This window comes from Balaenoptera acutorostrata, chromosome 5 (genome assembly GCF_949987535.1).
Source record: "Balaenoptera acutorostrata chromosome 5, mBalAcu1.1, whole genome shotgun sequence".
In the NCBI taxonomy this organism is placed as follows: domain Eukaryota; kingdom Metazoa; phylum Chordata; class Mammalia; order Artiodactyla; family Balaenopteridae; genus Balaenoptera; species Balaenoptera acutorostrata.
This window is the reverse complement of record NC_080068.1, coordinates 18,668,299-18,681,396: the sequence shown is the minus strand read 5'-3', so window position 1 is coordinate 18,681,396 and position 13,098 is coordinate 18,668,299. Positions and strand designations below refer to the sequence as shown.

The 13,098-nt window shown below is 34.9% G+C and overlaps 1 protein-coding gene across 4 annotated transcripts in view; it reads right to left on the bottom strand.

Moving 5' to 3' along the window:
- RAP1GDS1 (Rap1 GTPase-GDP dissociation stimulator 1) overlaps nucleotides 1-13,098 on the bottom strand; it is a 170,579-nt gene that overhangs the window by 123,710 nt on the left and 33,771 nt on the right. For 3 of the 4 annotated variants that reach the window (XM_007184071.2, XM_007184069.2, XM_007184074.2), the window contains exon 2: nucleotides 3,508-3,618. In XM_007184071.2, the coding sequence (XP_007184133.1) occupies nucleotides 3,508-3,618 (111 nt within the window). The remainder of the gene's footprint in view (nucleotides 1-3,507; nucleotides 3,619-13,098) is intronic. The other variant, XM_007184070.2, reaches the window with a different exon arrangement.

Below are 13,098 nucleotides of genomic sequence, written 5' to 3'. Positions count from 1 at the left end.
ATACAAAGGTATATGAGGCAATGAGAAAGAGGAAAACAGCCTAATCCATTAGGAAAAAAATTTAAAGTGGTGCTGGTGATCAGGCTGGCACTGTTTTGTGGTTCCCCCAACCAACAAGAACATGGTCCCCATGCTCTTACAACAGAATAGAATTTTTATTATGAATGGACTGTTAATTTTGCTTATTTTGGGGCCTTTAATTCATGCTAGTAGTTTGTCTTATAAGGTGGTTCAGACGTCATACTCTCTAAGGACAATTCCTGCCTTAATGTTTAGGGACAGAAATGGGGCTGTTTTACATTTTCAAATGGGTATGAAATAGAATAACCGACACTACAATTCAACAAGCATTTACTGAGAATCTTCTAACTATTCTCTGAATCAAAAGAGACCAGAATAAACGGGCTGATTTCTTGGCTGGTAGCCTTCATATATTTACTAAAAACATTTTAAAGCTGAGATCTGAAGTATTTATATGAGTGAATGAATGTTTTTATATTAATTTAGATCAGAGATTTACACAAAATGCTTGCTCAAACAAAATGTTTTCCATAAAGTCTAGTACGTATTCAAATTTTCAACTTCTGTCTTTTAAGATCCTTACATATACTAGATTTAATGCCACCCCAAATTTAAGAAAACACTCTGAAGTCATACATCAAAGCAAAAATTCTAATTCAGATTATGATAATCTGTAATGTACAATTCAAATATACTAAATTCCCACAGTGTAAAAACTTAAAAGCATAATTTCTTTCCTTTCAGAAATGTCCTTTCCAATGACAGGTTAGTAAACTGTAAAATAGAACTTTAAGATTAGATTTCCATTACACACATTACCATCTTGTAAAGAATGGAGAAATCATTCTTTCTTGATCAGGTGCAATTCTAGTGCAAACATTGATATTTTTAGTTAAAACACCTGACACTAGGAAGAATTATGAAATTAGAACTTCTCTGTGTAAAAAAAGCCAGTATAGATTCTAAGTTACATGCTTTATAATTTTACCTTTAAGAGCATAGAAGTAGTGACGGATCAAACAGTTTATTCAGGGAAGTAAGAACTTTATAAAATAAACATTTACCTGGTATTTAAAAAATTTTTCTTGCTTAAAAGCTAGATGTTAATTTTATAAAACATACCAATTAATATCTATAAAATAAATATATAGCTCAAAGGAGAAAATGGTTTATATATTTTCTTCCTCTGTAATAATAATTTGAAACTATTTTAAAGAAAAAGCAAAAATTTAAGACAATATTAAAATCTAGTTTCTGAAGACACTTTCACATTCTATAAACTCAGGAAAAAAGCTGCACTTTACTCAGAATGTAGTTTTTTATTTTGTAAACCAAGAGTTCAAATTCAAACTCTGTATTCTGCCAGAGCAAGGCAAGTACCCTTACAGGGACTGTTTCCTTATCTTTTAAATGGTGATGTATATAATACCTCCTCATGGGTCTATAGGAAAGATTAGATTAGACAACAGATATAAGTCTGAAGTCTAGTGCTGAGTACACAGTGGACGCTCAATCAATGATAGATATCATTTGTAAGTCAAAGACGGAACATCTGCATGAACCACCTCTTCCTACATCAAATTCTTTTGTGTCCATAGTCTCAGATGTGAGGACAATTATGAATATTTGTACAGATTCTTAAGAAGCCATATTCCTTTTGTTCCCTTCCTAAAGAGTCAATAATTAAATTGGTAGAGTCTGTTGTCTTCATTACCACTTTGTAACTATTTGGCCTTAACATTTTATGATACATAATTTCAAGACCATTTTCAATAAATGGGTCCAACGAATAACTGCAGTGGGTCTGAAATTTAGTTCAGCAACTATATACACTTGTCGATATTTCCTGAATCTGTTCTTTAAAAAGCTATAAAATTTTGCTTCCTTTTTTAATTTCTCTTCGACAATTTCATCTATCTGTGTACCAGTCCTTCCAGGAGAGGGCTGAGCAAGCCACCACGTATAACCAAGGACGTCACCTCCTTGTCCTTCAGGTCCTGAACAAATGGTCCATTTAGAAAATACTACTTGTTTTTAACACAGAGAAAAAACTGGGCCATTTAAAACAAAATAAGTTATAATAAAACAATGCTTGAAAAAAATGAACTTGAGATACTCAATTTATACAGACTAATTATAAGATTACGTAAATCTGCCTATACAGGCATGTGTAAAAATCAGGTCATTATGTGGTTCTATCCAAAAGAATATTCTGTGATCATGGAAATAGTTTATACCTGTGATCCCCAATAAGGTAGTCACCAATCAAACATGGCTATTGAAAAGTTAGAGTAAAGAACTTAATTTTTAATTAAATTTAATTGTTAAAATTTAAATAGCCACCTGTATCTACTATAATGGAGAGTACATCCTTACAGATTCTCTCTTATTCTTTTTCTTTACCACTGTGACCCTTATCCAGATGTTTTTACTGAACTCCTTATTTTAAATCCCTTCTCTGATATCTCTAAGATTAAATAGCTTGACAGAATTATAATCTCAAAAGCAATTACTAAAACAGAATTTTAAAAGCTAGCCTTAAATGTGCTTTTTGATGAAGAGTACTGCAATCAATTATTTTAAATTTTCTAATCACAGTTTACTAAAAAAGAAAAAAGAAAAAAAAACGCATACATATCAGAGTGCTTGAAACTGAACTCTAACAATACAGTCTACACTTCCTCCTGAATTATTTGTCAGCTACATAATTAGTCCCAGGATAAAATAATGGCATAATTAAAAACAAGTACAGCATAAACCACAGTACAACCAAGGAGAATTAAGGAAACAAATGAAAATTATTCTGTATCTGTCTATTCATTGTGATAATACAGAAATTAGTGAATAGAAATATGATGGATCAAATGTAACAACACAATGTATTAGTCAATGAAGAGTTGTATAATTTTTATCTCTAGTATTATTTACCACGCCACCAAAGATCAAGTGTTACCTCAGTTCTATGGGATTTTTGGATGACTACTGATGGCTCTTTCCAATTAAACCTAAGCATACACATTATTTTAAAGTAAAATGATTAAAAAGATCACAGAAAAAAAATTTCAAGTGTTTTAAGCTCCCTCTCTGTTTCTTTCTTTTTTTTTTTTTTTTTCAAAGCTTCCTCTCTGTTTCTCCTCCCCACATGTAAACACAGTCTTTTTTTAAAGCATAAATGTAGGTGTTAAGAAGAAAAACAACTTTGGCGCTTATCTGTTGAGAACTGCCTCTCTCTGGGACTGGTATTAATGTCATCACCACCAATCAATTCCTCCTTTCTTCTGCCTATCAACTTGGCTTTCAGTATCCTGGGGGAGGCGAGGTAAGTAGGAGGGAGAACATGTAAAACAATCTCAGTATTCAGGGATAGGATTCAAAAGAATTCAAGTTATGTGAATGTAAGTTATGTGCTAAACTATATACCAATTTCTGAATGACTGTTGATTTGATTTTTTTGTTTGGCATTTGAGTAAACATAATAAAACTTACTATTTTGAGCCAAGGCTTGAAGTAGACAATCCAAGCATCCTTCTAAACTATCATCAGTTCTGTCAACAGCTGTTATCTTCAGCTTCTTCAAGGTATCACTGAGATTATCTGCTTAGAGAAAAAAGAGCAATCAGAAACCTCTCTAACCATCATATTACATGATAAACAGTACCACTAACAGGCATAAGGCTCCCATTATGGTGAATTAATTTCCACATACATTCCAAAATGGCAATGGACTATACGATTACATATTTTTTAAATAAAATTTTATCCATTTAACCCATATAAAATATTCATTCTGTATCTGTAAGATAACAAGAATATTCCATAGATAGTCACAGAACACCTTTTCAGCATTCTTGTACCTTATTTAGCTTGTTCAGGAACAAGCCATGGTTAACTGAAAAAAACAAAAGGTCTACAAAAAATTACATAGCTTTGCAAATAATACTTTATTACATTTTTGGCTTCCTCTGTTGTATTTTAAATACATAAAATGAAAATGAAGGTTTAGAAAAGTTTCAAAATGATATGACTTAAAATAATAAAGTCTGATGACTATAAAACCTGTTTTAACACTGCCATTTAAAAAACGCTTCAAAGTACTGCTTTAAGCCAAAACATGTACATTTTGGATTTTAAAGCAATGCTCTCCTCCTAAATTATACATGGATTCCTCTAGACCATAGATTGTTAAAAATCTTTTTACACTATTAAAAATTATTTAGGACCCCAAAAGGTCTTTTTAAAATTTTTTATTCAAGTATAGTTGATGTATAATGTTATATAAATTACAGGCGTACAATATAGTGATTCACAATTTTTAAAGGTTATGCTCCATTTATAGTTATAAAATATTGGCTATATTCTCTATGTTGTACAATGTATCCTTGTAGCTTATTTTATACATAATAGTTTGTACTTCTTAATACCCTACCCCTTTACTTCCCCTCCCCCCTTCCCTCTCCCCACTGATAACCACTAGTTTGTTCTCTGTATCTGTGAGTCTGTTTATTTTTGCTATATTTATTAGTTTGTTGTATTTTTTAGATTTCACATATAAATGATATCATACAGTATTTGTCTTTCTCTGACTCATTTCACTTAGCATAATACTTTTTAGGTCTGTCCACATTGTTGCAAATGGCAGAATTTCATTCTTATTTTATAGCTGAGTAGTATTCCATTATGTCTGTGTATATATATGCACAGACACCGCCCCCCAACATCTTCTTTATCCATTCATCTGTTGATGGACACTTAGGTTGCTTCCATATCTTAGCTACTGTAAATAATGCTGCTATGAACATTGGGGTGCATGTATCTTTTCGATAAGTGTTTTGGTATATATACCCAGGAGTGGTAGTTCTAGTTTTATTTTTTTGAGAAACCTCCATACTGTTTTCCACAGTGTAGCAACAATTTACATTCCCACCAAAAGTATACAAGGGTTCCCTTTTCTCCACATCCTCACCAACATTTGTTATTTGTGTTCTTTTTGATGACAGCCATTCTGTCACGTGTGAGATAATATCTCACTGTGGTTCTAATTTGCATTTCCCTAATGATTAGTGACGTTGAGTATCTTTTCATGTGCCTATTGGTCATCTGCATGTCCTCTTTGGAAAAGTGTCTGTTCAGGTCTTCTGCCTATTTTTTAATCAGGTTGTTTGTTTTTTGATGTTGAGTTGTATAAGCTGTTTATATATTATGGATATTAGTCCCTTATTGGTCATATAATTTGCAAATATTTTTTCCCATTTAGTAGGGTGTGTTTTCATTTTGCTGATGGTTTCTTTTTCTGCGTAAAAGCTTTTAAGTTTAATTAGGTCCCATTTGTTTATTTTACTTTTATTTTCTTTACTTTAGGAGATGGATCCAAAAAAATAATGCTGCGATTTATGTCAAAGAGTGTTCTGCCTATGTTTTCCTCTAGGAAATTTATAATTTCTGGTCTTACATTTAGGTCTCTAATCCATTTTGAGTACAGTTTTTTATATGGTGTTAGAGAATGTTCTAATTTCATTCTTTTCCATGTAGCTGTCCAGTTTTCCCAGCACCACTTACTGAAGAGACTGTCTTTTCTCCATTGCATGGTCTTGCCTCCTTTGTTGTAGATTAACTGACCATAAGCGTGTGGGTTTATTTCTGGGCTTTTTATTCTGTTCCATTAGTCTATGTGTCTGTTTTTGTGCCAGTACCATACTGTTTTGATGACTGTAGCTTTATAATATAGTCTGAAGTCAGGGAGCATGATTCCTTCAGCTCTGTTCTTCTTTCTCAAGATTGTTTTGGCTATTCAGGGTCTTCTGTGTTTCCATCCAAATTTTTAAATTATTTGGTCTAGTTCTGCGAAAAATGTCACTGGTATTTTGACAGGGATTGCACTGAATCAGCAGATTGCCTTGAGTAGTATGGTCATTTTAACAATAATAATTCTTTCAATCCAAGAACACAGCATATCTTCCACCTGTTTGTGTAATCCTCAATTTCTTTCACCAGCGTCTCATAGTTTTCCGAATACAGGTTTTTTTACCACCTTAGGTAGGTTTATTCCTAGGTATTTTATTCTTTTTAATGCGATGGTAAATGGGATTGTTTCCATAATTTCTCTTTCTGATTGTTAGTGTATAGAAATGCAAACAAATTTCTGTATGTTAATTTTGTATCCTTCAACTTTACCAAATTCATTGATGAGCTCTAGTAGTTTTTTTTGTTTGTTTGTTTTTTTAAATTTTATTTATTCATTTATTTATTTATGGCTGTGTTGGGTCTTCGTTTCTGTGCGAGGGCTTTCTCCAGTTGCAGCAAGCGGGGGCCACTCTTCATCGCGGTGTGCGGGCCTCTCACTATCGTGGCCTCTCTTGTTGCAGAGCACGGGCTCCAGATGCGCAGGCTCAGTAATTGTGGCTCACGGGCTTAGTTGCTCCGCGGCATGGGGGATCTTCCCAGACCAGGGCTCGAACCCGTGTCCCCTGCATTGGCAGGCAGATTCTCAACCACTGCGCCACCAGGGAAGCCCTCTAGTAGTTTTCTGATGATGTGTTTAGGATTTTCTACGTATAGTATCATGTACAAAAGAGCTCTTTTTTCAAGTATTTATATTGATATTTAACATACTAAAAATTAAAAATGAGACTTTTAAAGACTTATTTTAGTAATTAATTTAAGCCTAACAAATATAAAACTATTATCTGTTAACATAATTATATTTTTAATGAAAAATAATTATATTTCAAAACCAACTTACTGAGAAGAGTGGCATTTTTCTACATTTTCACAAATCTCTGTAATGTCTGCCTTAATAGAAGAAAACTGGATTCTCATAACTGCTTCTGTACTCAATCTTTATAATTTGTTGTTTTGGTTAAGTAGATGAAAAAAATTCAGCCTCACACATATACATAGTTGGAAAACAAGAGAGTATTTTAACAGCCTTTTTAGATAACAGTGGATATTCTTTGATACTACACTAAAACTTCATTAGTGGTAGTTTTTTAAAGGTTAGTTACCATGTGAAATCTGAAACAATATCACTGAGCTCTGCCAACTGTTACATGAAAATCCATTGCTCTTTTGCATTTTGAATCTTTCATGCATGCAACATGTTTATCATCAATGCATTGGTCATTTAAAAAATTAGGTCATGGAGTTATGCATATCTTCCAAACACTGACACATTTCATTGTACTGTTTCAAAATATCACATTTGTTAATATCTTCACTAATCTTTTTTAAAGACTAAGTACTGGGAAGCTGTCAAGCTTAAGGTGATACAAGTTTTCCAAAATTCTAATTTTCTCTTAAAACCTCTAATTTTATCACCAGCAACAGATACTGTCAGTTGTTTTCCTTAAATGACACATTAACCTCATTTGTGAGCAAATATCTGCCAAATATGAAAAGCCAGTTCGTCTCTCTGTTCTTTCAAATTAAAAAAAAATGTTATTCCATGAAAAAAAGTATCTCAGTCAGCTCACAACTCAAAAGCTTGCACAGTTGCTTTTCTTAAAAACAACCATCAGACGTTACAATGCAATGCAAGTGTTTTCTATGTACTTCCCATTTTATCACATAGTATATTTTTAAGATGTGTACAAAAAAGTTGAGAGTTTTAAAAACATTGTTTTTCCTGCTTCATCATGGACATTCTTAAGTGAAACTGGTTTTTTTTTTTTTTTAACCTCAAGTATACGATGGTAAAGAATACAATAATTACTAGTTATTGTAGTTTGGTGCTACTACTAGCCTGATTCACATATACTGAAGCACCAGCAATTTTTTACCCACAATTGCTTTTGCACCACTGTCAATGCAAATGTCAATACAGTGAAAAAAGACAAAAAATATCTTTTGATGATACCACACAAATAGTTTTGACCTCACGGGCACCCTAATAGGATACCAAGGACTCCTAGGATTGCTGCTTTAGTATTAGAATTTTAGGCATTTTCTTACTTCAAAGTAAGGTATAAATTTTAATAGACTTTTGTACATTGCCAGCTCATGACAATTCTAAAAATAAAGTGGAATTCCCTATTATAAAATGAGTGGTAATTTATTTTCCAGGTCAACCCAGGAAAAAGTAGACTTAAAAATTTACATTAAATAATACTAATATGCTCTAGTGATGCCTCGTACAACTGTGATTAACCTAGTAATCCTAAACCTACTTTATAAAAAATCCCAGGTTATCATTCACAATGAATGTTAATATTTATTTTCTTAAGAGGGCTTAAATAGTTTTGAGAAATTGATTTTATTTCCCTAAAGGAAAAGAAAACTATATTCAGATGTATGTCTTCTAGTAACTAAAAAGAAGTTGTAGGGCATCATATCTCAGATATACTTGTTCAATCTTATTACATGGATATTAGGTTGATTTTTCTGAAATAAAGTATGAATAATATATCATATCTAAGTTCATACTACTAAAAGTAATAAAAAGTAATTACCACAACACTGAGGAAAAAAGATATAATGTTAATCAAATGATAATAATACATCAAAACTATGAGTCAACAAGTAATAAAAGTAGTTAAGACGTACTTAGTGCTACCTATATTGGCATCTGGATCTGTTCTACTTGTTTCCTTTCCTTCATTCCATCCCCAGTGCTCCTTGTTTGACATCCCTTTCTTATCAAGTTTCAGCCTAACTGTCACAACCCCAGAGACCATCGTTGTTCTTCTAAGTCTTCTCTTCCCCAACCCTCCAGGGTTATTCTGTATCACTGCATCCATCCTTCACAGCACTATTCACAGTGTGCAGTTATATATTCTTTTGTTTAATTGGTAATATATATTCCTCCTCTATATTGTACGGGACACATTGTTAACTAGAGTCATTGCACTATACCTATTACTTGGCACAAAAAGGTAGCCAGTAAATATTTGTTAAATTAACTAAGTGAATAAGGGAATGAATTCCTTACTTGCAGAAAGCTGTCTAGTTACCATCCTTTGTATCACACACTTATGAGCCAAAGTATACCAATAGGGAAGGGAAGGTAAATGTTACCTGCTATGCAGCTACACTATGCACTCCATATTATCAGAAATAGAAATACAGGATCTTATATTTTAATATAGGAAGATATCAGTGAAGACAATTTAAGTACTTAAGAATATAAAATATATAACTAAAAAAATACATAGAACATTCCATTTTTAAAAAACTTCTACTCAGTAAAAAAATCATTCAGTCTCTCCATAGAAATAATTATATGCCTACTAATGATGTGGGATCTTTTTAGGAAAAGTTCATTAAATTCTTCATCCAGAGACAACCAACGCTGTCAACAGAATTATTACAAATTTAATGTATTTTTTAAGCACTTAAAATCAACGAACAGGTTGGTACTTAAAAAACTCTTGCTGTGAATCTGTTTATAGTGTCAGAATGTTGATATCTGGACTGGAATAGTGATTACATAAGTATGTACATTTGTCAAAGCTCATCAAACTGTACATTTAAAATCTGTGCATTTTAGTCTGTGTGAATTATACCTCCTTAAAAGATCATACTGAAACTGGGGCAGTAACCCCTTTCCCACTGGTCTCAAGTTTCCTTACAGGGAATTTTTACTACAGTGACACTTCTTCTGGCTCCTCACTTGGCAACTGCCACCTTCATTCGCCAGGAGAGGAATGACTTATCTGATTAACAAGTTGAGAGAGAAGAACTGGATATGCATGGCTCAGCCCCTTCTGGGCTCCTGATTTTTTAGTAGAAGGGGCAAGAATTCTCTGTTCCTCCCCATCTTTGGCTGTCCAGCTGCACCAGTGACAAGATTATTAGTAAATATATTTAATTCAGCCCTGAAGTATTAGCCATCCCTTTGTGACTATACAAATAAGCTCTGTCCTTCATTCTAGACTTCACCAATTTTAAAGCAGTTATTCTGAATTCCAACAGAGAACTCATCTGCTTATATCGCCAGTGATTCTGAACTTGGGTAGGGAATGGGGGTATTATTTTTGGACTCCTTCAAAGCATGACAGTACATCTCAGTAGTGAATCCTTACCATCCAAATTTTTTGTGTGTGTAAATCCAGATTTCCGTATTTTATATTTACTTATGATTTAAGACACTGTAATTTTTCTAATAGAAAATTTCTCAGCTTCTGCTGGTGGGGAGGGTAGAGGCAGTAAGTAGAGAATAATTTTCATGGGAAGTTCTAGTACTAAGAAGTATTAACAACTAAAATAAAAATTTTTTCCTTAAAATAATAATCTTTTCCTAATATTACAACACATGGTCTAGCTTGTCTTGTGAAGGAAAATATGACATCTTCAAAGAGTTAAAGCAGGGACTTCCCTGGTGGTGCAGTGGTTGAGAACCCGCCTGGCAATGCAGGTGACACAGGTTCGATCCCTGGTCCAACAAGATCCCACATGCCGCGGAGCAACTAAGCCCGTGGCGCCACAACTACTGAGCTTGTGCCTCTAGAGCCCACGAGCCACAACTACTGAGCCCACATGCCACAACTACTGAAGCCCGCGTGCCTAGAGCCTGTGCTCCGCAACAAGAGAAGCCACTGCAATGAGCAGCCCGTGCACCACAATGAAGAGTAGCCCCCGCTCGCTGCAACTAGAGAAAGCCCGCGCGCAGCAACAAAGACCCAACACAGCCAAAAATAAAATAAATAAATTAAAATTAATTAATTAATTAATTTAAAAGAAGGCGTTAAAGCAAATTTGACTTTGGTCCTTAATTCTCTGTCTCCTACTTCTTACCACTTAATCACTCTTAAAACCACAATCTAACCAAAGTGTCTAAAACTCTATCAAAATTAGTCTGGCGGAGACACTAGAGATGTGTGCACAGAGAGAAAGGACCATATGACTCAGGCACAGCAAGAAGGCGGCCATCTGCAAGCCATAGAGAGAGGCCTTAGAAGAAATCAAGCCTTCTAACACCTTGATATTGGACTTCTAGCCTCCAGAATTCAGCCCTCCACGGCTCGGCAGGGCAGCGAGCCTCTGGGCACCAGCCCCTCTGCTCCACGGAAAAGATACAGTAGAAATATATCTACACATGGAACTGCTCCTACAGAAAACCCACTGAATGCTGGCAGAAGACGTCAGACCTCCCAAAAGTCTGAGCTGTGTGGATGAAAGGCTCTTGGTGCTCCAGCCAGGCTTCAGGGCTGTGCCTCTGAGGTGGGAAAGCCAACTTCAGGACACTGGTCCACAAGAGACCTCCCAGCTCCACGTAATACCAAACAGCAAAAATCTCTCAGAGATCTCCATCTCAACATCAAGACCCACCTTCACTCAACGACCAGCAAGCTACAGTGCTGGACACCCTATGCAAAACAACTAGCAAGACAGGAACACAGCCCCATCCATTAACAGAGAGGCTGCCTAAAATCATAATAAGGCCACAGACACCCCAAAACACACCACCAGACGTGGACGTGCCCACCAGAAAGACAAGATCCAACCTCATCCACCAGAACACAGGCACTAGTCTCCTCCACCAGGAAGCCTACACAAACCACTGAACCAACCTTAGCCACTGGGGACAGATACCAAAAACAACGGGAACTACGAACCTGCAGCCTGTGAAAAGGAGACCCCAAACACAGTAAGATAAGCAAAATGAGAAGACACAAAAACACTCAGCGGTGAAGGAGCAGGGTCAAAACACACCAGACCTAACAAATGAAGAGGAAATAGGCAGTCTACCTGAAAAAGAATTCAGAATAATGATAGTAAAGATGATCCAAAATCTTGGAAATAGAATAGACAAAATGCAAGAAACATTTAACAAGGATGTAGAAGAACTAAAGAGGAACCAAGCAACGATGAAAAACACAATAAATGAAATTAAAAATACTCTAGACGGGATCAATAGCAGAATAACTGAGGCAGAAGAACGGATAAGTGACCTGGAAGATAAAATAGTGGAAATAACTACTGCAGAGCAGAATAAAGAAAAAAGAATGAAAAGAACTGAGGACAGTCTCAGAGACCTCTGGGACAACATTAAATGCACCAACATTGGAATTATAGGGGTCCGAGAAGAAGAAGAGAAAAAGAAAGGGACTGAGAAAATATTTGAAGAGATTATAGTTGAAAACTTCCCTAATATGTGAAAGGAAATAGTTAATCAAGTCCTGGAAGCACAGAGAGTCCCATCCAGGATAAATCCAAGGAGAAACACGCCAAGACACATATTAATCAAACTATCAAAAATTAAATATAAAGAAAACATATTAAAAGCAGCAAGGGAAAAACAACAAATAACACACAAGGGAATCCCCATAAGGTTAACAGCTGATCTTTCAGCAGAAACTCTGCAAGCCAGAAGGGAGTGGCAGGATATACTTAAAGTCATGAAGGAGAAAAACCTACAACCAAGGTTACTCTACCCAGCAAGGATCTCATTCAGATGTGATGGAGAAATTAAAACCTTTACAGACAAGCAAAAGCTGAGAGAGTTCAGCACCACCAAACCAGCTTTACAACAAATGCTAAAGGAACTTCTCTAGGCAAGAAACACAAGAGAAGGAAAACACCTACAATAACAAACCCAAAACATTTAAGAAAATGGGAATAGGAACATACATATCGATAATTACCTTAAATGTAAATGGATTAAATGCTCCCACCAAAAGACACAGAATGGCTGAATGGATACAAAAAGAAGACCCATATATATGCTGTCTACAAGAGACCCACTTCAGACCTAGAGACACATACAGACTGAACGTGAGGGGATGGAAAAAGATATTCCACGCAAATGGAAATCAAAAGAAAGCTGGAGTAGCAATTCTCATATCAGACAAAATAGACTTTAAAATAAAGACTATTACAAGAGACAAAGAAGGACACTATATAATGACCAACGGATCGATTCAAGAGGAAGGTATAACAATTGTAAATATTTATGCACCCAACATAGGAGCACCTCAATACATAAGGCAAATACTAACAGCCATAAAAGGGGAAATCGACAGTAACACAATCATAGTAGGGGACTTTAACACTCCACTTTCACCAATGGACAGATCATCTAAAATGAAAATAAATAAGGAAACACAAGCTTTAAATGATACATTAAACAAGATGGACTTAATT